General features: G+C 45.2%; 2 protein-coding genes across 2 annotated transcripts; one reads left to right on the top strand and one right to left on the bottom strand.

Annotated features, from left to right (window-relative positions):
* Window positions 1–320: 320 nt before the first annotated feature.
* adgra1a (adhesion G protein-coupled receptor A1a) lies at window positions 321–9853 on the top strand. Its single transcript, XM_062475307.1, has 6 exons — window positions 321–536; window positions 2317–2444; window positions 3435–3558; window positions 4266–4417; window positions 4923–5018; window positions 5204–9853. The coding sequence occupies exons 1-6, from the start codon at window positions 450–452 to the stop codon at window positions 6669–6671; spliced, it is 2055 nt and encodes a 684-aa protein (XP_062331291.1). The 5' UTR covers window positions 321–449; the 3' UTR covers window positions 6672–9853.
* A 4307-nt stretch (window positions 9854–14160) lies between these two features.
* On the bottom strand, window positions 14161–22386 carry si:ch211-214e3.5 (zinc finger protein 518A). The gene is made up of 4 exons (XM_062474872.1): window positions 22268–22386; window positions 22084–22166; window positions 20880–20961; window positions 14161–20543 (listed from the first exon to the last, which is right to left on the bottom strand). Exon 4 carries the CDS (start codon window positions 20516–20518, stop codon window positions 16223–16225), a length of 4296 nt encoding a protein of 1431 aa, XP_062330856.1. The 5' UTR covers window positions 20519–20543; window positions 20880–20961; window positions 22084–22166; window positions 22268–22386; the 3' UTR covers window positions 14161–16222.
* Between the last annotated feature and the right edge of the window lie 137 nt (window positions 22387–22523).

The following is a 22523-nucleotide window of genomic DNA, read 5'->3' as shown; positions in this document are numbered from 1 at the left end:
ATTTTTCATCTATAGCCTACAAACACGCTACATAATTTGTCGTGTATTGGCATTATCCACACTATCCCAAAGCCTGTAACAACCATTTTACACATAGTGAAATGTATAATTTTATTGCGTTTAGCGTCATTTGGACGTCACCGCAGTAACTGGCTGCTTGTGCCTTGCTCGCTTCTCTGACGTCACGCCACACCACGCACTATCACCGTGCTTGTAGTGCGCGCACGTGTGTCTTGGTGATCAAAAACTCTAGGAAGTATGCTGCTGCCACTGCAACCCGTAACAATCTGGTTTCGAGTTGGTTGCAGGTGGTGAGAGGATGCACGTGAATGGCTTCTGCTCTGTCTCGTTCACCTTCCCTGTCCAGATGAACGCGGCCCCGGGCTCTCTGCGCAGCCGTTAGTGGACACCGCGCCTAGAGGATGATACCTGGAAGACTTTAGCTCTGAATGGGCACGGGGGTGCGGACGAGAGAGGACCGGGGCACCGGAGAGACCACTGCTCCTGAACATTATTCCAATATATCAAGACTGATGGTGAGTAACCTTCTAGACTCAACAACGTTGTTTTCTCAGACTCTGTGATTGTGTCAGTTTAAAGGATGTACTCTCGAACGGTAGGCCTGTAGCTGTTACGGCAACTGGGTAAAGTCAAGAGCTGGCGTCAATGTCCAGAATCTTTGAAGAAGAGGATAAAAACTGCACAATATAAAGCGGCATTGCTAAACACAACTGAACTGAGTTTTAGGTGTAGGTATGGGTCTGTGTGTGTGTATGTCTGGCCTATCATCCGTATGTGTGGAGATCAGTGTGAAGTACGGGTTGTCTACTCAGTGTATGCAATCTGGCTGACGTGTAGAACGACAGAGGAACTACAGCGGTTCGTGCTCTGAATATCAATAGTGTTTGTCGGCTAATCAGTGCATGGGGCTATCACTGGAAGGATTGGCGGTGGGGTTGCGCATGGACTTAACCTGAAGCGACTGTAGGCTGTACGAGGGGTCAACAGCAGATGCATGTGTGTTCGTTTATTTGTAAAATGTTGGAAATGTGTGAGGTTTAAAAGCCAAAGCTATGAGGTGAGCTATGAAAACGACTGATGGCCGACAAATCGTTATGAAATATCATCCCTATGCATTTTTACTTGAGCTGCGCTGAAGGCGGGAGGTTACTAACAGAGTCTTTATTATGAGCGCGTGTTTTCAGCACGACGGAGTGTAGCTCTAGTATAGCTCCAGCGTTATAGGGAAGACTTCACCAATAATCAGGCCATAGGAACACTCACCCGCTTTACTTCTTTTACCTCTATATGCTATGAATTGCTATCTAATAAACGTCTTATGAGACTGTGTACTTGAACATGTACTCAAGCTATCATAGCTACCTTCATAACTTTCAAACAGCATCTGAGGTTGACAGTTCCGGGTCACTTTGTCTCTTTGTTCACCAGTAGGACCAACAACATGTTTAGTAAACAATTAAGTCATTTCAAGTTTTGTTCTTTACAACCCCCCAAAAAGTTTTTCCTGGTCATTTTATCTTCCCTGTGTTGCTGACTTCTTCCCCAAGATCAAATTTAGAAGCGAATCCACAGTTGAAACAAACACACAAACGTTGAATGGAAATAAACAGTTCCTAGGGTGGGTGAAGTGTGTGCAGCACTAACCCTAACCAGGATCAGTGGATATGTTTCGAAGCTGGTTCTGCAATAGCAGCATAGAGACTTCATAATGTGTGTGTATGATACAATGCATTCATATATCTACATTAATGTGTGTGTATGATACAATGCATTCTTGTATCTACATTAAAATGTGTGTTGTGCTATTTAGGGTATTTACAACTAATTGAATCAGTCATGCTCAGTGTGAAAGATGTCTTTGTTCACTGGTCTGTTTCTCGTCCACATGACGAGAAACAGACCACGTCCGGACAGACGGAGGGTGAGAGAGGTGGGGGGAGAGAAAGAGGGGGAGTGAGAGCGGGGTGGGGGTAGAGAGATAGTGTCAGGAGGAGAGGGAAAGAGAGAGAGAGGAAGAGAGACAACACTGTCTCAACGATGCAAGTGCTTAGATCTCAGGGGAAGAGCGAGTTTGACGTTGTCTCAAAGATAGAAGGAGGCTACTTCCTGATTGGTACTTCCTCACTAACAAATAAAGAGGGAGACCTACTGTGTATAATCCAAATCAAGATTCCAGAAGTCTGTGCCGTAACGTTAAATGCTGCTCATAGACAATTTATTCACAACACACCGCGTGAATAGGAAAGGTTTTTCTTCTCCTAAACTGTATGACTGTGTTGTGTGCTTGTGTTTCAGGATTTAAAGAGGGTGCTGTCTTTCCCGCCTTACCCAGGAGACTATCTGCATCCGGTCGTGTACGCCTGTACAGCCGTAATGCTGCTCTGCCTGATCGTGTCCATCATGACCTACCTCATCCACCACAGGTACCCTCATCCACCACAGGTACCTTCATCCACCACAGGTACCCTCATCCACCACAAGTGCCTTCATCCACCACAGGTACCCTCATCCACCACAAGTGCCTTCATCCACCACAGGTACCTTCATCCACCACAGGTACCCCACCCCTCATCCACCACAAGTGCCTTCATCCACCACAGGTACCCTCATCCACCACAAGTACCTTCATCCACCACAGGTACCCCACTCCTCATCCACCACAGGTACCCTCATCCACCACAAGTACCTTCATCCACCACAGGTACCCCACCCCTCATCCACCACAAGTACCTTCATCCACCACAGGTACCCCACTCCTCATCCACCACAGGTACCCTCATCCACCACAGGTACCCCACCCCTCATCCACCACAGGTACCCTCATCCACCACAAGTACCTTCATCCACCACAGGTACCCTCATCCACCACAAGTACCTTCATCCACCACAGGTACCCTCATCCACCACAGGTACCCCACCCCTCATCCACCACAAGTGCCCTCATCCACCACAGGTACCCTCATCCACCACAAGTACCTTCATCCACCACAGGTACCCTCATCCACCACAGGTACCCCACTCCTCATCCACCACAGGTACCCTCATCCACCACAGGCACCCCACTGCTCATCCACCACAGGTACCCTCATCCACCACAGGTACCCTAACCCTCATCCACCACAGGTACCCTCATCCACCACAGGTACCTTCATCCACCACAGATACCCCACCCCTCATCCACCACAGGTAACCCACTCCTCATCCACCACAGGTAACCTAACCATCATCCATCACAGGTACCCTCACCCTGCAATTCCAGCGTATTTGGTTAATATTAAGACACTGTCCAGTTTACCCCTCTTCCTTTAAAAGATGGGGCATAGTTTTGGTTGTTTGGTAAATATAAATATCCCAACACCTGCACTGCGTCCTTATGGTACCTTGTTCATTTTAACTTCCTTTTTCAATGGCAGTGTGATCCGCATCAGCAGAAATGGGTGGCACACTCTTCTCAACTTCCTGTTTCACACGGGGCTCACGTTTGGGGTGTTTGCTGGAGGCATCAATCAGATTAACTACCCGTTCATCTGTCAAGTCGTAAGTCAATGCAAAGTTGTTCTCAGAGATGGCAAAAGTACACTTTCTTCACTCAAGTAGAAGTACAGATACTTATGTTTAAAAAGATGATGTGCTGACTACACTTTTTAACTCGAGTTAAAGTAAAGAAGTGTGGGCTCTGACATATATTTACAATAAGTAAAAAGCAGCCATTACTACTACTTGTTTTAGTGTCACGCTGGTAACTGGACCTCACATCATATTAATACATTGATACAAAAATACACTATAGACACGCAGTGCAATCGCCAGGAATTCTTTATGATGCAGACATGATCCTCATATATGGCCATGGGTGATCAGGAATGTATCTATTCTCATCGCTAACTCCCTCTGTCTCATTCATAACGTTAGCCATTCTTCTTGTTGCCTTCTGCCTTGCTCCATGGTAGCTTCGTAGATTAGACTTCATAGACAGATACCAAAAAAATCTAGTAACGAAGTACAGTAACAAAGTATTACCATCTATGTTTGTTTTACAACAATTCAGTTCTGATCAGGAATTTGATTATCAACAAATTTGCTTTCATGGCTGGTTCACAGAGCCTGCAGTCTCTGGCTGGTCAAGTGTCTAACTGGAAACTAACTCACATAGAAGTGATCAGAAAGCAGACAATTTACATTTAGCTCCAAAGCTCCAGTACTTACGGCATGTGTGTGTATCTGTGTATCTCCTCTCCTGTCAGGTTGGGATAGTTCTCCACTACGCGTCCTTGTCCACCATGCTGTGGCTCACTTTCACCGCCAGGAACATCTGTAAAGACGTGTCCAAAGTTCCACGCCTGGCCCCCATCAGGGACAGTTCTGCCCAGAAGAGGGCCAAGCCCACTATACTCAGGTAATACTGACTCTGCAGAACCCTCACTCTGCAGAACCCTAACTCTGCAGAACCCTAACTCTGCAGAACCCTAACCCTGCAGAACCCTAACCCTGCAGAACCCTCACTCTGCAGAACCCTGACCCTGCAGAACCCTGACCCTACAGAAAAAAGCTTACCTGGATACACAAGCCTGGTGTTTGTATCTGGTTGAAGGAATTTAATACAGAGACAGAATGATTGAGAGAGGGAGACAAAGAGAGAAAGAGAGGAGATCCCAACACCAAGTGACAGGTGGTTACCAAGGCAACGGGGGGCAGGTGCCAGAGTGCCAACGTTAACTCTCACTCGCCGGAAGGAGGAGGCTTGTTGACAACAGCTCCATTTTAACAAGCCTTTTTTCTACATCCATGTTTCTCTTTACTTCCTTCCCCTATTCCTCCCCTCTCATCCTGCCTTCTTTACAACACAATGAACCCAATTCAAGCTGTCACCACATGCTGTCACATGCTGTCTTCCTCTCCAGGTTCTACCTGGTCAGCGATGGCGTTCCTCTCATCATCGTGGGGGTCACAGCAGCGGTCAGCATGGAAAACTATGGCAGTAGGGAGGAGGCTCTGTAGTGAGTGCCCTAATCCAACATTCTTTCCTTACATTGTTTTGAATTGATGATGTATGATCCCCTTCCCTTCCATCTACCTTCTCTCTTTGTCCTCTCTCTATCTCTCTCTCTTTTCTCCAATCTCTCTTTCCATTTCCAATCTTCTCTCTTTTTCATCTCCTCTCTCTCTTTCCCTCCAACCTCAGCTGCTGGATGTCATGGGAACCCAGCCTCGGCGGTTTCTACGGGCCAGTGGCGTTCCTCGTCCTGGTGATGTGCATCTATTTCTTGTGTACTTTCATCCAACTGAAGCGCCACCCAGAGAGGAAGTACGAGCTGAGGGCCATGACGGAGGAGCAGCAGCGTCTGGCGTCAGCTGAGTCGGGCCACCTCTGCCACGGAGACTGTGGAGGCGACAGTTGCCCTACACATGTGTCCGGCCTCTCAGTGCTGGCTAACGAACACTCGTTCAAATCCCAGCTGCGTGGAGCGGCGTTCACCCTCTTCCTGTTCCTGGCTACGTGGGCGCTGGGCGCGCTGGCCGTGTCACAGGGCCACTTCCTGGACATGGTGTTTAGCTGCCTGTACGGGGCGTTCTCTGTGACACTGGGGCTGTTCTTGCTGATCCAGCACTGCGCCAAGAGGGACGACGTGTGGCACCGCTGGTGGTCTTGCTGCCCGGCCAAGCCGGAGGGCAGGAAGGAGGATGGACAGGTACGTTCCCCAGGCCCCGCCCAACAGCAGTCCTGCCACCTAGACTCTCCCTGCTCTGGGAAACAGCCACTCCTCTCCCCACATCTCCTCCACGTACCCGCCACTCACTACAAAATGCAGCCGGCACCGCCTCTCAACCAAACCACCAATCACGCTGGCCCGTGTTGCGTGGCTGTGCATGGCCCCTCCCCTTCTCCTCTGCTGGAGGCCACATCTCCCTGTCCACAGTCCCTTCCTGATGAGCTACCGCGGCCGGCGCTGCCCCTGCAGAGCTGCCTGAAGGACAGGGCCAAGTCTCGCTCCTTCAACCGCCCGCGGCCCTGCCTGAGAGACTACCACTACCACATGGCCTCCAGCAGCATGGACGGCAGCGTGCACAGCTCCCACCTGGACAGCCCACACAGCGTCCATCACCTGGATGGCTCCCCGCTGCTCTGCCCCAGCCCCCACCCCGACCTCCCTCTGGCCTGCCCCAGCCCCCACCCCGACCTCCCTCTGGCCTGCCCCAGCCCCCACCCCGACCTCCCTCTGGCCTGCCCCAGTCCCCTGCTGGACAAGCGTCTGGCTTCCTGCCACAGCTTGCATCGGCAGAGCTCCTGCCACAGTATCCAGGACGACATGCTGTCCTGCCACCACCACATGTACTGCCCCCCCAGAGTAGACCCCTTCCCCAGACCCCCAGACCCATTTGGTGCGGGGTGCCAGCAGGACTCGGACACGTACAGCTGCAGCTCCAGGCAGGCTGACAGGGAGGAGGAGGTCATGCTGCAGCTGGAGAGTGAGCAGGCTGTGCAGCCCAGACAGACGCTCCCTCGGCTCCCTAAAGCTAAACCCCACGCCACGCTGAGCCGCAGGGCCACAATCAGTCGCAACGGCAGCCTGCAGGAGGACTTCCTGTTTGGGTCAGACGCTACTGGCAACATAAGGACAGGTCCTTGGAAGAATGAGACCACTGTGTAGCAAGGCTTTCCACTACTACCCCCTCCACCTTTATGCATCTATTATGCCTCCCACATACCCCTTCAAGTCTATAACTAATCTGTCTATAACTAATCTTTCCCCTATAAATCCCATCTAGTCTATTTCTAGCCCTAACCCCCATACCTGCTTCAAGTCTTGTGGACTATGGAAGTTTAGTTGCATCTGCATCAAACCACATTTAGTTCCAGTTCATCCTTGCACTACTGTGAATGTAGTGACAGGTTGCTGTACTGGACATCCTAGACTCTCATACAAGACAGCCCCCCTCCTTCTCTATAGAAACCATTTGTATTGACATCCATCATCTTTTGTATTTACATGGCTAAAACCACAGATTTTAAAGCTTTACTTGAAATGGTCTTCATTTGCATTGGTAACAGCTCATGGAACCTTCATGACACCTTCCTCATTTAGTCGAGAGTAATTACAAAGTCTTAACATTCTTTTTATATAGAAAATATGATATAGAGCCGTTTCTGGCACAGTAATATGCATTGCTACACATGTCACACACAGAGCGCTAAAGTGCCTTTTTCAAAATCTGCAAGGACAGTGTGAATTGGTGTTGGTGTTAGGGTTAGATATGGTTCAGAGACCTGCCAGTGCAATGAGTCTTAAAGCCTGATGACTTGGTTTTGAACTTCATCAACACTAAAGAAGGCCTCTAAAGGTGTTATAAATACTTATGAAGAAAAGTGAATTCAAGTAAATTGCATTTTCTATCAACTGTGCTAGTGAGGTGTGTATGTTTGTGTGTTAGTTTGCATGTATGTGTTTGTGCAGACATACACGCATACAAATGAGCAGGTGGTAACACATGCTTGTGCCATAGATGTCTGAAGCCCCAGGGGGAACCTTAATAGGACCACGTGGCTGCAATTCCCAAGAGCCTCCAAGCACCGCTTCACCTGAAGCAGTGGGCAGTTTACCTTACAAGACAGCTGGATCACTGGATCACGGCCGCACCGAGAATCCCTCTTGCCAAACTCCATATTAATTTGTTGTGCCCAAAACACAGGTTTGGACCAATCAGTCCCATGGGGAGCTAGTGGCAGCTAGCGTGGTTGAAGTTAACCATGTTAGATGGTGATAGACAGACACCAATCACCTGCCAAGTATTTATTGAAAGTGCCTGCTCTTGTTTTTAGGGACGTAACCCTGGTGTTTGTGTAAAAAACCATATGGTGAGTCAGGTTAGTGGGCTGTCCCCACTAATGTCATCTGTTTGTTTGGAGGGTTCAGAAACTGAGAAATTAGGTCAAAGAAAGAGAAAAGATGCTGGAAGTAGGATGTCATCCTCCATTGAGGGAAGGCAGACTGATGGCAGGTAAGGCAGCTTCCTCTAAACATGCATCCACACAAAGAGCTTAAGTTGAACTTGTGCAAGGATGCTCTTGGGATTCCCAGATGAGTAATTAGACATTGTAATGTTTTATATGCTTTTAAAACACCCTTGAGTGATGAGTGATGCACCAGCACTATTTAATAAGTTTTCACCCAAAATAAATATTTGATGTCACAAGAAATGTGCTTTTAAACACTTATTTGTCATGCTGCCAACATGCCAAGTCACTGTGAGAAGCGACAAACTACAACCTCTTGTGTTGGCATGTGAGGAATATGTAGTAGCAACACAGTCTACTCAGGTTTAAAGATAACCATGACACTAACCGTAAGTCATCATTAAGCTGTTAAATCAGCAGAAATGTCCGTGGCTGTTTTAAGTGTCTTAAAACCCGTCTCTACCACAGCAATGACTATCTCCTGATCTGTTGAACGTATTTTTGGAAAATGTAGGTCATACTAAGGCCTGTTTCAAATGGGGATGAATCTTAGAGCACCTTTACATTCAACAACCTGCAGTTACACAGCTTCAACACAGTCCCCTATAGATGTTACAACACAGTCCCCTATAGATGTCATAACTTCAACACAGTCCTTTATAGATGTTACAGCTTCAACACAGTCCCCTATAGATGTTACAACACAGTCCCCTATAGATTTCATAACTTCTACACAGTCCCCAATAGATGTTACAACACAGTCCCCTATAGATGTCATAACTTCAACACAGTCCTTTATAGATGTTACAGCTTCAACACAGTCCCCTATAGATGTTACAACACAGTCCCCTATAGATGTCATAACTTCAACACAGTCCCCAATAGATGTTACAACACAGTCCCCTATAGATGTCAGAACTTCAACACAGTCCTTTATAGATGTTACAGATTCAACACAGTCCCCTATAGATGTTATAAAACAGTCACCTATAGATGTTACAGCTTCAACACAATCCCATATAGATGTTAGACCAAAGGGGGTGTTGATTTTGCCACTTGACATTCATGTGGGAATGTGTAAACTGCGTGAGTGAGTGTAGAACAGCCAATCGGATGCAAGCTCAGGGATTGTTTCTCATACAGATGGCCAATTAACTGACAAGATGGTGTCCATGACCAACATCTGTCATTTGACCTTTATTTGGATGTCCAACCAATGAGATACAACATAAGAAAGAAACTTTTGTGAAATGTTCATGCAGTAGCTTGTCCACATTTTTTTAATCACAAATATTATTACTAGAATATTATAAATACTCCACACATTGGAAGATGTACAGTAGCCCCTTTGACCCAGAAACCAATTATAAACCAGAGTGGTGTTCACAGAAAACAAGTTTTCATGAGGTTTATGTAAATTCTCGTTTTCTAAATAGTTGACCCCAACTGTTGTACTCCTTATAAGTTTGTATTTGACCAAAAAATGCTATATTAACTTTGTATTTTATAACATGTCAATGACCCTTACACTCCATTCTCCTCTGCCGTTTTAACACTCTACGCATGTATCCTTTCAAGTTTGAGGCTGTCACTTAAATTGGTGAGAAATGTTATCCACTATTCAGCATGAAGTTCTGTCCAGTTACTGACTGCTTCAAGTATGACAAGGAAGGAAGGATGCATGCTAGTGTGTTGGGGTTAGTTCCTGTATTGTGGGTTATAAGGTTAGGGTTAGTTCCTGTATTGTGGGTTATAAGGTTAGGGTTAGTTCCTGTGTTGTACCGTGTTCCCTGTTTCACTGGCTGCTGCTGTAACTAAACCCAATGCCAAATTCCATCTGATCTTCTCTTTTCCAGAGGTTCAAATAAATTTACTTTATCACCCCCCTTGTGTATACTTGTTTTTATCCCACACCTAACATCTATATCACATCTAATACAAACAAAGAAGACTAAAGAAGCAGTCAATACATATGTTTATATGTGTACATACTATACATGTGTTCATACGTGTACACACTATATATGTGTTCATACGTGTACATACTATACATGTATTTATATGTGTACATACTATACATGTTTATATGTGTGCGATGTAAAGTTAATGCCTGTTTGAAGCACACACTATGTCACAGGAAATAGTAGACTGTCGCTACATTTTCAGCTCGAAGAGCAAGTGTTTAATCCATGTATGTCTGCAGAACACCAGAAGCCACATGGTGTCTCTCAGTCTGGGTGCTGTTGTGTGTGGGGGTTGTGTGTGTGTGTGGGTGTGTGTGAGTGAGTGTGTGTGGGGGTGGAGGTTGTGAGTGTGTGTGTGCAGGTTGTGTGTGAGTGTGTGTGGGGGTGGAGGTTGTGAGTGTGTGTGTGGAGGTTGTGTGTGTGTGTGTGAGTGAGTGTGTGTGGGGGTGGAGGTTGTGAGTGTGTGTGTGGGGGTTGTGTGTGTGTGAGTGAGTGTGTGTGGGGGTGGAGGTTGTGAGTGTGTGTGTGGAGGTTGTGTGTGTGTGGGGGTTGTGTGTGTGGAGGTTGTGTGTGAGTGTGTGTGGGGGTGGAGGTTGTGAGTGTGTGTGTGGAGGGTGTGTGTGAGTGAGTGTGTGTGGGGGTGGAGGTTGTGAGTGTGTGTGTGGGGGTTGTGTGTGTGTGGAGGTTGTGTGTGAGTGTGTGTGGGGGTGGAGGTTGTGAGTGTGTGTGTGGAGGGTGTGTGTGAGTGAGTGTGTGTGGGGGTGGAGGTTGTGAGTGTGTGTGTGGAGGTTGTGTGTGTGTGAGTGAGTGTGTGTGGGGGTGGAGGTTGTGAGTGTGTGTGTGGGGGTTGTGTGTGTGTGGAGGTTGTGTGGGTGTGTGTGAGTGAGTGTGTGTGAGTGTGTGTGTGTGGTTAACAACCACCATATAAACACTGCAACCTCCAGCTGTACTTGCATGGACTTGCTCTACTGTATTGTATACTGTACGGTTCTTTAGTGAACAGCCATGAGGGTTGTGCAGCATCACCACTGTGCTGTTAAGATGTTGATATATGATTGTATCTTCCGTGGAACTGTAGGATGGACTCCAGAACAGATGTCCCTAAGTGGACATAAAATAATATTGTATCTCATGTATGGTAATGGTATGGTACTGCTCATCAGAGGGGTCTACTCCTCTGACCAATGTGTGACCCTGAGGGACCCCCCTCCCGCTCGAGCGGGAGGGGGGAGTGGGAAGAGGGAGCAGGAAGAGTGTTTGATAGGAGGAAGCGTGACAATGAAGTCCACTCAGACCACAGCTCTGGGTCGCATGGCGCTGCAGAGGAGAAGAGTTTAAGCAAACTAGGCGCCAGTCGTTAAAATGTCCCACAGAAATGAATGCTTTCACTTTGAATCAGATCACTCCCCAAAGCCCCCCCTAACCCCTCTGCTTCTGTCATCTGCAGGGAACAGGCATCTCCTGCTACAGCAGAACTGCAACTTTCAACCCAACAGTGAACACATACATGTTCTGTTTGAGGTGTGCAGTCTGTGTGGGGTACCTGGAAGAGGTATGTTTAAATACTTTGAATTTCCACATGGTCAAAAGGTTATGAACTAGCCTGGGTTTAGAGAGGGTTAGTATGACCGAGTCTGGGTTTAGAAACAATAAGTCTGGATACAAAGATGCTGGGTTATTGTGGAGGAAAGACCCTTTTCTTATCACCCTGTCAGAAATGTTATATACTTTTGATTGATGCTTGGCTTCCCAGTACAATATTACCAATATTTGCAAATATTGGCTGTTTCTCTATTAAATCTGGTAGTGTCCAATTTTATTTGCCCATATAAGTGTTCTTGTTTGTTTTGCGTACAACCATTTTTGACTGACTTTACCTCCAATCCATCTCTTATTTAGCGATTCACATAGCTCTATGACCTATTTATAATACGCTTTTACACAGGCATTTGTGTGTGGCTTTTTAGGTTCCAGCTATCCTGTGTGCTTCTGCGATGAGCATTGAGCGGTAATGGACAAGACATAGCACTCTGGAGTCTGACCCTGGAAGAGAAGCAGAGAGGGAGGGCACCAAGAGAGGAAAGGGGTGGAAGAAATAACTGATATAGTGAGTGAAGTGGATATGCAGACAAAAGTTAGCAGGTCAGGTGTTCCCATTTTCAGTCCACAGCACTTTTAACCTGTCCATGATCTAACCTGTAGAGCACCTTTTAACCTGTCCATGATCTAACCTGTAGAGCACCACAAGATCCAAGCCAGAGAGATCTATCATCCGTCGTCTACAGAGGGCTTTCTACCACAGCCTTTTTCAGATTAATTCATAATGTAGTAGGGGCACTGTGACAGGGACCAAACATCTCTCCATCATGCAGAGGCACATACAGGTACTGACTGGGAGGTACAACAACGGTTGTGTTCTCTAAGAAGAAAACATCAAGACTTGTTGCTTCAGGAGGTCTCTCTCAGCACTCATATTTAGTTTAATGGATTTGACATGTTTCTGACGTCAGAACAGCAAATGTCACTGCCCTTAGTCATCCTTGGAAAAGGCCATTGGTGATGATGTCATAACCCTGACCAAACAAAAGACAATAATAAATTGTTTCAAGACACACAACCTCACCATAACCCCCCCACACAACCTCACCATAACCCCCCCCCCCACACACACACACACACATACGCACACACCAACTCCATTTAAAAGCGTATAAAAAATATTTGAATGCCTTGATAAACTGTGTAATGATTTTAGATTGACCCTCGCCCCCATTCAATTATAACCTTACTGGTAGAATTATATAAAAAAATATATCATTATACAACAAAAAATGGGCAAGAATATCTCTGGGCGAGTCTCACATAATGTATCATGGTTTTGATTTTGAATGGATCTGTTTTTGATTATTCAAAATTTACATTTGAAATCTGTGTGCTATTGCACGACTGCATTTTAAACATCCGTTGCACTCCTTCATGCAGGTATCAGTATATATCATTCATTGTAGCATTTATAACAGTTTGCAGGTCATAAATATCACACATGGTTAGAGGTGGAGCGTGCCGACTGGTCTTCAGGTATTTCACCCCTCCCTCCCCCCCTCGTCTCCTCCCGCTCACCCCTCCTCCCTCTCACCAACCTGTCCCTCTCGGTCGTGCCTCATTTCCTCCTCCCCCCTCCTCCCTCTCACCCACTTGCTCCATGCCCCGGGCCGCTCAGCCGCCTGAACCACTTCAGGAGCAGGAAGTCAGAAGCACAGACATCTCTGATGCAAGCGTGACCTATTTAGGAATCAAGCACAAGCCTGTGGACCTAGCCTTCACTCCCCCAGCCTCCCCTCCCAGCCTCAACCAGTATCCTCCCCCAGCCTCTTCACATCTCCTCCACCATCCTCCTCACCCCATATCTTCCAGCCTCTCCTCCCAGCCTCCTCTCCTCCCAGCCTCCTCTCCTCCCAGCCTCCTCTCCTCCTCTCCTCCCAGCCTCCTTCCCTCCCAGCCTCCTCTCCTCCCAGCCTCCTCTCTTTACTTCCATCATCCCTGCATGTCATTGGAGTTTACCCAACTCTCTATGCTCTCAATGCTAAACTGGTTATTCAGCTTTGAAGAGTTAAGATCATTGTTCATGATTGGCCCCGCAAATTACACGCTAAGCATATTGTGCCACATCATGTTTTCCTTCTTTGCAAGCAAAATGAATAAATAACAACACGTTCTATTCAACAAAACTGGGAAAACTAAATGAAACATTTAGTACTGTACTGCCCCCGTGTGGACAGTTTTGGTTGTTGGGAACAAGAACAGGACACTGGAAGTCTGTACTCGGACAACAATGTGCAGCTGCTCATCTTGTTCAAAAACTATTTATAACATATTAGAGCATTGTTAAAACATGTCTTCCCGTTCAACACCTCTAGGGCTTGGACAGCAGTTAGCATAACTGGATGCAGAGTATTTAGGAAGTACAGTGCACACACAGATGTCATATATGATTCGGCAATGCTGACAGTCTGCTGGCTCATATGAACATCAGAACTACAGCCTGTAGTCGTACTGCTGTGTGACCAGAGTTGCTGTGACAAAGTATATTAACAAAGTTACTTTGGGGTTTTTGTTATAGTTTCTATGTCTTTACACTATTTAAACATAAAGATGTGTACTGCCACTTGGATAACTACTCAAACATTGTGATACTACAAATGAAAGACCCTGGATATGAACCCTTTCAAAAGTATTTACATTTATTGGAGGAGAGAGAACCACAGAGGAGGTGAATACAGTACAATAGTGTGAACCTGCTGCAGGACGTTTGAGGCACTTAGCATAAAAAAATAAAGTTTCTCAGGAAAAGATAGATCCCAACAACCTATTTGACAAAAACAAAGGTTGGTGGAGTACTTCCTACTTCCTTACAGAACATTCCATAACCCATGGAAAGGAACACTTATTTGGTTGCAGAGTGCAGACATGTATTAGGTTGGAGTATGGATTGAAGAAAGGAATATCCTCTGGACGTTGGGGTTTCAATAAGAGTTTACGGGATGTATTTACAGAATAGTCTTCAAAATGTCAAGTTAAATTATCAATGTCAATTACACCGATTGTCTGACATATAACAGCAAAAACTGTTTGACTTTAGATTAATGGTGAACAATCATCAGTTCCAGACAGTTTTCCATCTAGTTTCCCAATAAGACTTTCTATTAACTAAGCTGATAAAGCATTATGAATGTGTACATAAACTGGACAGTTTCTGAAAACGCATCTTGTTACAAGTATCAAACCATTGCCTTTTTACAGCCTAATGACATCCGCGTCCGTGGTGTATTGGTAACAGGCAGAGTATAAAGATCTCCTCTTTAAAACATCTGCCAGTCTGTCTCACCTGTCCCATTACACACCAACAGTTCAGTATTACCAAATATAAACATTACATTTATGTATTACAAAATGTATTGGGCATTTGGATGGCATGGCACATGTCAATACCATGTTGTGAAAACCATAAACGGTGGGTGGTGAGGAACTGTTCCATTGAAATGGTAATGCTGACTTTTACATTGTATCCCTTCTCAGTCACACTGTCACATTTAACTAGCCTCTTCGACCCTCTTCAAACCCTGTGTTGTGTAAACAACCTTGATGTGAAGATGAGCACTCCCCTCCTCTCTAGGGCTAGGGTTAGCTCCCCTCTCCTTCTGCATCTGGATCTTCCTCACTGTGGCAGCAGGAGCGGCGGGTGGAGCACCTATCAGACTTACTAAGTGTGAAGGGTTTGCAATGCAAGTCAAAAATAATTAAAAAATAATGTAGTGTTTGTTTAAATATAGATTATTTGAGGTTGGTCGTTTTTTTTTTACATCCTGAATATTCTTAGAGCATTACCCATGCTTACGTAATTCAGTCACTCTTGCATATTGTGAAGAGAAAAGGAAAAACGAATTTGACACAAAAGATGAGACAGGGCACCACTTAACACGAAGTTGCCTTACATGCAATAGCAATGCCTATGCTTTTCAACATCTACTCATGACCAAAACAGACCAATACAAATGCTGTTCATAAACAACCTATTAATATAAATGTACTTAAATTACTCTAAACTTAATGTTACGTGTCATCAAGGTAAAATGCTGATGTGGTAGAGTAGCTTAGATAAATAAGCTATTTAGATATCTAAGCTCTTTGCAAAAAAACTAACAAAACCAAATGATTTTCAGGTTTCTGTCTTACAGGAAGTGAAGAGAACATGACCTACGGAAATAAAACTCCATGACCCTAACCTCCTGCATAGGTAAGAAGTTCAAAGAAGCAAAACAGTAAAACAGAATTACCCCCAAAGTATTCTATAAAACCTTTTTAAATGGAGATCAATGAGAATGAAAAGTATGCTACAAACCAAATCAGTTGAATCACAGAATATGAAATCACCTGAGGAATTCAGTACATATCAGCACACAAACAAGTCAATGAAAGTCATTAATGTCCTCCTGTACACCAGTGCTCTCTAAAACTCCATTACAGTGTGCCCAGTTTTCACAGTTCAATCCAATCTGTACATAACTGAAAGGTTACGTTATTTATGGTATCATAATACAGTATTTACATATAAAAGGGTTTCAGCTGGTAGCACATTAAAAACTGTGATTCTTATGTAACAATTATGGGAATAGAAACCTGCAAGAATAAAGTATAATGTAAGTCATTAAAAAATGTACAACATAAACGTCTAAATCTTCTCCACTTTACAGGACGGTGTTTTTACCCACCATGGGGCTGAGCTTCAAAACAGCTTGTTCCAGTCTCTTGTAGCCTCCATGAGATGTCGCTGGCCGTGGCCTATCCAGTCCTCCTGGTTGTCAAACAGTCGCCCACAAAACCAACAGCTGAATTTTGACGGTCGCTTTGCAACACTGGATGACTTTACCACCTCATATTTTTTCTTGGTCATTTTTTTAAGATTCATTTTCAGTATGAATCTTTCTCTGGCAGAGCTCAGAATCATCCTAGATTTGGGGCTGCTAACTTTTGATGAGTGACATTTATCTGCAGTTCTGTTCCCTCCGACAGGGCCCAGGTCCAGGAGGGCCTGGACTGTTTTCCGAGACAGTGCTACCTTGGATACGGCCCCTTTGTACCTGTTAACCAACCTCATGATAGCCGCCACCTCTGGGATGTCTGCATCTGGGTGGTTGAGCACCACCACCGGCTGGTTCCTGCGGGGACACTTGAACTGCTGGAGGGAATTAAAAGGGGATAGCCTCAACGTCCTTTCAGCATCTTTGGGTACAGGCACCCAAAGGGAGGAATCCTCTTTCTCAGGCAAAGCTTTACTGGTGAGCCTCCTTGATTTAGGCACAGGCTCTGGAAGCTCGTCAAACAATGCCTTTCTACGCCTCTTCCTTTGGCTTGGAGGTCGAATGGGCCTTGGAGCCATATGGGCCCTCTGCAGATCAACACCTTCGGGTTGGCGTGTCCTGCTCCCTACGTTGGCCTGGAGACTGGAGAGCCGTGAGGGGGCCACAGGCCTCTGGGCGGAATTTTTTAGGGGGATGAATTTCTTCACCCCAGTGGGAAGGTTTGCATTACATTTGTTTGACACCAAAAAGCAGGGTGTCTGAGAAGAACCGGTGGCCAGGAACAGGGACTGGTTCGCTGAAGCAGGTGGCCCACCGCTGATAATCCCATTAGCAGTTCGAACAATCTTGAGTAAAACCTTATTCCCTCTACTTTCGTTGGATTGGTTTGGTATGGCACTCCCAGGTTTAGCTGGAGAGATGTACCTGACCAGGAAGGCTTGTCTCCCTGTTTGCAATGTGTTCAACTTGTCCCTGGAGTTTACAGGCATGGCTAGAACTGGCCGGGAGGAGAGCGATGAATTAGCATTTGTTAATTTGCTCCCAGCATTACTGAGAACCTGAGCAATGGGCAGCGGTCTCTGGACTAAGTAACAAGTCGACTGTCCCTTTACCATGTTTTCACTGGCAGCGCCTTGTGCTGTGCCGGATAGGAGTAGAGGACTTTTAAGAGCTGCGCTGTTGACAAGATAGCGGCTTGCACTCGTGCCAGCACCTGGTTGGACCGCGGATATCAGCTTTGGCCCTTTTTCACTAGCACCTGAAGATGCTGATGACATGCCAATCCTCCCACTATTTAGGGTCAGAGCAATCCCTGACGGATTACTTTGTCTCTCAATTCCTGGTTTAACATATGATACATTTATCTGGGGAGTGGAGGACTTGGTTATCAACTTGAACCCAGAGTTGCCTTTCAGCTGCACTGGCACAGGGTAACGGTTATCAGCAGTCTGCAGAAACATCTGCTGCTTTCCCTCTGGAGTCTGAAGGATTCTGAGGGTAGTTTTAGGTGGCCTCACAGACTCCGGACCTGTAGCAGAAAAGCCTACTCTTTCTTTCTCCAACTGATGACTAATTATTGCATCTGAATGCTCCTCTACTATTCGACCAAGTGCAGCTGAAGTACTTTTACTTCCTGTTGGCTTTTCAGACAAAGGAACACTTTCTTCCTCCAATTTCACTTTAGGTTGACCTTGGTGTACCAATACCCGATTCTCCTTTTCATTTGGCATTGGCGACCCTGGATCCTCTACTGTAGCTATGCATTCTTCCACCTCAATGTCACTCTCTGACACTCTCTCAATTGCATTGATGTCCTTAAGGGTCTCTTCTCCATTCCCTGTTTCTGATTGGTCCTCTATGCCATGTTCCATCATAGGTGATGCCGCTAATGTGAGACTCCACTCAGGAGACTCTCTCCTGCAATAACTCCCCTCCTCTGCTGAATGCTCTGAAAGACTTTCAAAAGGTTGAGTGGAGCTTGAGGAGAGACTAGATGTCTCCTTGGAATAATTATGAAAGCTGAACACCTCTTGGTTTTGATGATTCTCTATGGAGTTTTCTGCATTCGTCTTTCTACTGGCATCTACAGGGGGATCCTTTTCCTTCACAATTGAGTCTGTATTTTCTAGTGTGTCTTTGCCAGGTGTGCTCCCAACCTTGCTATTGGAAGATTTCCTTTTCAATCTGTCAATGGAAGGCTTTGATTCCCCACTAATTCCATCAGGTACAGTGGGATCATGAATGATGGATTCATTACAGTATGTAGTTGTCCTCAGTGCTCCATCTTCACTAGGGCCATCCATCTCTCCTCTGAACTGCAGTTGTTGTGTAGCTATTTCTGCATCCAAAGAAACATCTGCAGGTATGTTCGCTGCAGGGACACTCACAGCAGACAATGCAGTATCAGGCATGTCCTCCGTAATAAACGTACCAGAACTAGAAGCTTCCGAAACTAGTATTTGAGCTCTTGAACCCACATCAGAAGATGCAGTGCTCAACAACAAGGGTTGGGTTTTAGTAAAATTTGGTGATTTACTGTTTTTCAGTTGACTGTTTTCAAATAAAAGCGAATCAGATTCTTTGGTAGCTTTTTGAGACGCATGTTCGTTGTTGGGTGTGTGTTTTCCATCAAGTCTCTGTGAGAGATTTAGTTTGTCTTCTCCATTCTCCTCCTCCTCCGACCTTGATGACATCTCACCTATGCTTGTTTCCTCCTCCTCAACCTTAACTTCAGTTATAATTGCAGTATCCTGGTCAGTCCCTGGGGTGCTTGTCTGGCCAGAGTCTGGACTGAAAGGGGATCCACTCCTCTGAGACACAGCCAAGTAGCGGGCGCTTGGACAGATTCTTGAGTGTTTACTTCCGTCAGAGGTAATATCTGAGGTGGAGTATCCCATCTCCTGATCTACAAGTGACATTGCATTTTGTGGGGAGCAATCTAGCTTCACTGCTGGTATGACTTTGAGCACCAGGTGTTTTTTCCCATCTACCATCTTGAACCCCATTACTTTTGTGGTGCAATTTGGAGGAAGAGAGATCTTATTTTTCACCATGAGAACCGTAAGTCCATTGGAGTTGGGGCTTCCAGTATCCGCTCCAAAGCTGTTGTCACTATCTTTTGATGGTGATGGGGATGACATTGCCTTGGAGGGAGATTGATCATTTTTGCCTTTGTTACACTTTTTGCTGTCCTTTTTTGAACCAACAGTCTTTTCAAGAAATGATTGGGTCTCCTCCAGGTTTTTTTCTGAGCTGAACATCCTACCATTTTGGTCAAGCAGTCCTCCTCCTGGAAGCGAGTGTAGTTTTGACATCCACTGGGAGTCCTTGGACGCCCCTCCAGCAGACGGGCTTTTCTTCAGTAGGAGTTTTAATCCTGCGGAAGAGCTAGTCAGAGTGTTGTTGCTGTCCTCTATTGCCCGCCACACATTTTTCTTTTCAGCCTCCATGCCATGAAATGTGACCATGTGTTTGTTAAGGTACTCCCTTCTTGCTGCCCCATATCCACAGAGCTGACAAGAGAATGGGAAGGTGCCAGAGTGGACCTTTTGGTGCTTCTGGTGTTCACTTCTACTAGAGCTAACATGCTGGCATTTAACACATTTAATCCTACTTTCATTATGGTGATGGATGTGCTGAACAAATGTGCCTGCATCAGTCGTTGAGAACTCACACTTTTCACAGTGAAAGTGTCCGTTCAGGCTGTGACACATGATGAAATGCCTGGTGAGCAGGAGCAGAGAATACTGAACATTGTCGTTGCAAATCTCACATGTAACCAAAGTGTTCCGGTGCCCGATGCGATGACGTTGAAGAGCAGGGAACTCGTTGGTGACAAAACCGCAGAGGTCACAAGGGTATGTTGGTAAGTTCCCCTTGTGAGCCCCCTGGAAATGTTTGAGGAGGTCGTTGGGGCTGTAGGTGGCATCATCCTTACACTCGGAACACCCGAAGCTCAGGATCTTCCCCGAGAAGACTGCCCCCTGCTGGATCTTGCATGGCGATTTCTTGGATGCTTTTCTGGACGTTTTGTTGGGACTCACTGTCTCCTCGAAGGGCGCTTCATCAGTGTCGCTGTACAGCAACCCTGGAGACTGCGATTCCAGATCTTTCAAATGTTTGCTTACAAATTCCTTAACGGCTTCTTTATCATCCTCTACCTCAATAATGTTAAAGTCGCTTTCGGCAGAGTCATCCGGAGTTGTGAGGTCGTCCTCCATGTCTGACTCAGAGCTGTAAGTTCCTCTGAAAAGGAGACAAGACAATCAACAACATGCTTTCTGGTAGTTATAGAGAAACACTGTCAAGAAATATTAAAATACATACATAACAGAATTGCATTTTAAAGGCCTACAAAGTATATATATTAAATTAAATAAGATCATTTCATACAACACAACTAAACTTTGTCTGAAAAACTACTAACTATTCCACATGTTAATAATAAACAGTTTAGTCCCCCAACCAAGCCTAAATAGCTGCATATTGGTTGGGTCTTGTAGCCTGTATCCATCACATGGCTGGAACACCAACATGAGCCTCTGTGGATATGCATGTTAATGGTTGATCATAGTGATATACCTTCACCCCTTCTGAAAAGGGCTTGTCATGAACGAGTCTACTCTCACTGGGGGCAAACCGAAGGGGGAGGCGGGTCTCTCACCTGAAAGCAAACATCAACATTACAGTTATGAATAGTCACAAATACCGCTAGTAACACATTAGTAACTACACTGGTGTGTACAAAGCTATTAAATACAACAATGCATTATCCTGATTGGGACCACCATTATGAGGCTGGTGTAGAGACCTTCATATTAACTAACCCTAACCCTTCATATTAAGAACCCTTCATATTAACATCTGATCTATCTAAAGGATTCTCTGCCCCCAAATCCTGTCTGTTTTAACATTCACTTCAGTGTGGCAGTTTCAACCTACAGTTCATAACCAACACATAATTTAGCTGGTCTAGGATTATGAGCTTTATTGAAAACCATTTTGTTGACCAAACATGTTAAAGGAAGCAAAACACATCTTCACATGACAATTTGCGTTATGTCATCCTAGTTATGCATGCACAACACTGTTACAATAAAGCAAAAAGAACAATGAACAAAATATCTTCCATAAGCTTACCGACTAACTATTTTAACACCCGTTGTTTAGGCTCCTCTAAACACCCAAAGCCATTTAACCTATACTACAACTGAAATTCAACATGGACCACTTACAACTTCTCCACATAAGACCACAAAACGCAACAAAGTCCCCAAAACTAGTATTTATCTCTCAAGGGATCAGAAGGAAACTTAACAGCAACTAAAAGTTTATCTGGGAGACAGCCTCACACACTTTCGTGTCATTGTTAATATCATGCATTGTGCAGATGTGAATTGCCTAAACTGGCATTTTCGAATACTTTTCCGGATGAAAACACCCTCTACTCCAAGTACAACTTTAAAAAACGCGGACACACAGCATCAGTTTAGGGAAGCATGATTAGACTGGATTTGTTTACAAACATAGCAACCTTCGCATCTATTTCATTCTGACGTCTATTCTTGCAAAAGGCTACTTTGCGTTACGACAAGATGTAAGAATGAGTTTGATAACCGGTTGTACTACAGAATAAAGCTGTCTTCCACCCACGCGAAAATTAAACAACTCGTATAAATATTAAACGTGTCTCTTCATTTAATTCGCAAAATGCTTTGTGATCCAATGTTAATACATGCCGTTAACAATTTTTCGCTAAAGGAACGATCAGTATTGATAAATTTACCTTCCTTTCTCTTCACTCTTGCAGGTCAGCGACGGCGGCCATGACAGTTCCATCCGGGTACTCCCACACTGTTGGTGAGGCTTCTAAAGCGGATGAATATGGATTACCTGTTAGACTCGAGAGAAGAGCAGTTCCACAAAATAAAAATGTTCTTCATATGTTTTGTATACATCGAAGTGCTGACCGTTGTTTGAGCTAAAGAGATAACGACAGCTATAAATGAATCCCCTCAATATGGAACCGTGTCAGCGTTTTAAACTTAAGCATTAGCCCTTGGTACGTCATTGTCAGGGCAATGTGCATGTGCAGAGCTGTGGACGGCACCGTGAGTCATGAGCAATGGCGTAGCACGCCATTTGCTTTATTTAACCCACTACAATATAACGTTAGAGATAACTTTCGTCTCGCTCAAACCGCCTTAATTACAAGAATAGTAATAC

The sequence above is a fragment of the Osmerus eperlanus genome, chromosome 12 (assembly GCF_963692335.1).
Source record: "Osmerus eperlanus chromosome 12, fOsmEpe2.1, whole genome shotgun sequence".
NCBI lineage: Eukaryota > Metazoa > Chordata > Actinopteri > Osmeriformes > Osmeridae > Osmerus > Osmerus eperlanus.
This window is presented reverse-complemented; position numbering and strand designations above follow the sequence as displayed.